The sequence below is a fragment of the Cariama cristata genome, unplaced genomic scaffold, assembly GCF_000690535.1.
Source record: "Cariama cristata isolate BGI_N322 unplaced genomic scaffold, ASM69053v1 scaffold38457, whole genome shotgun sequence".
Classification (NCBI taxonomy): Eukaryota; Metazoa; Chordata; class Aves; order Cariamiformes; family Cariamidae; genus Cariama; species Cariama cristata.
Genome location: NW_009625620.1, coordinates 8,728 through 9,605, shown reverse-complemented (window position 1 = coordinate 9,605; position 878 = coordinate 8,728). Strand labels below are relative to the sequence as shown.

The window sequence follows — 878 nt, the reverse complement described above, 5'->3', positions numbered from 1 at the left end:
TAGCCACGACAGCAGCAGTTATGGTCCCATGGTAACACACGGCAATGGGGAAGCGATACCTAAACCTCCCACCATCACTGGGCCCAGTTAGAAGTTGCTACTGGCCCACCATCACTTATCATGGGAGGGCTGTGCTCATGGAGCCCTGGCTGACCTCCATCTTCTCCCTTCTTTGCTCTCCCTTTCCAGGTGCTCTGGTCCAGGCAGCACTGACTCAGCCGCCCTCAGTGTTAGCAAAGCTAGGACAAACTGTCCAGATGACCCACTCCTGGCTTTACAGCAGGAGCTATGGTTTTGGCTGGTACCAGCAGAAGGTACCCAGCACTGCCCCTGTCACTGTCATCTACAACAGCAACAATAGACCCTCGGACATCCCTTCGCGATTCTCCGGATCCACATCTGGCTCCCGTTACCCATCGCGGGGTTCCAAGCCGAGGACGAGGCCGTCTATTACTGTGGTGGCTTGGACAGCAGCAATGATGCTGTTGTAGTGACACAGAGAGATGTGGAAGTGACGTACAGAGGAGTTAAAAATGGAGGTTCTCTGCCCTTCTGCCTCACAGCTGAGCAGGGCTGTGGGGCTGGGACAGCTTCGTGTCCCCTCTGCATGGCCCTGACTGTGAATGTCCTCCTTATTGCAGCACGCCACACAGGATCTGTCCCCACAAAAGGCGTGGCATTGCCTTGCCGCTTGCCCTGCCGCCTCATGCTGCTCGTGGCCGTGTCCTCTGGCCTCTGCCAGCTCTTCTGACAGGGCCCCAGGGCTCAGGCCTTGGGCTCTGTATGTGGGGCTCTGGTGCCCCTGTGCCATCAGCACCTTTGGGCAGAGGGGTCTCATCCCGCTGCCCCGGGAGGGCTGTGCTCCTGGGGCACTGACC

General features: G+C 58.4%; 1 gene segment (V, D, J or C); it reads left to right on the top strand.

Annotated features, from left to right (window-relative positions):
* Positions 1 to 189: 189 nt before the first annotated feature.
* LOC104164371 overlaps positions 190 to 878 on the top strand; it is a gene marked incomplete at its 5' end in the record, with an annotated part of 6,286 nt that continues 5,597 nt past the window's right edge. The window contains 1 exon segment of the V gene segment in view: positions 190 to 348. Coding sequence covers positions 190 to 348 — 159 coding nt within the window.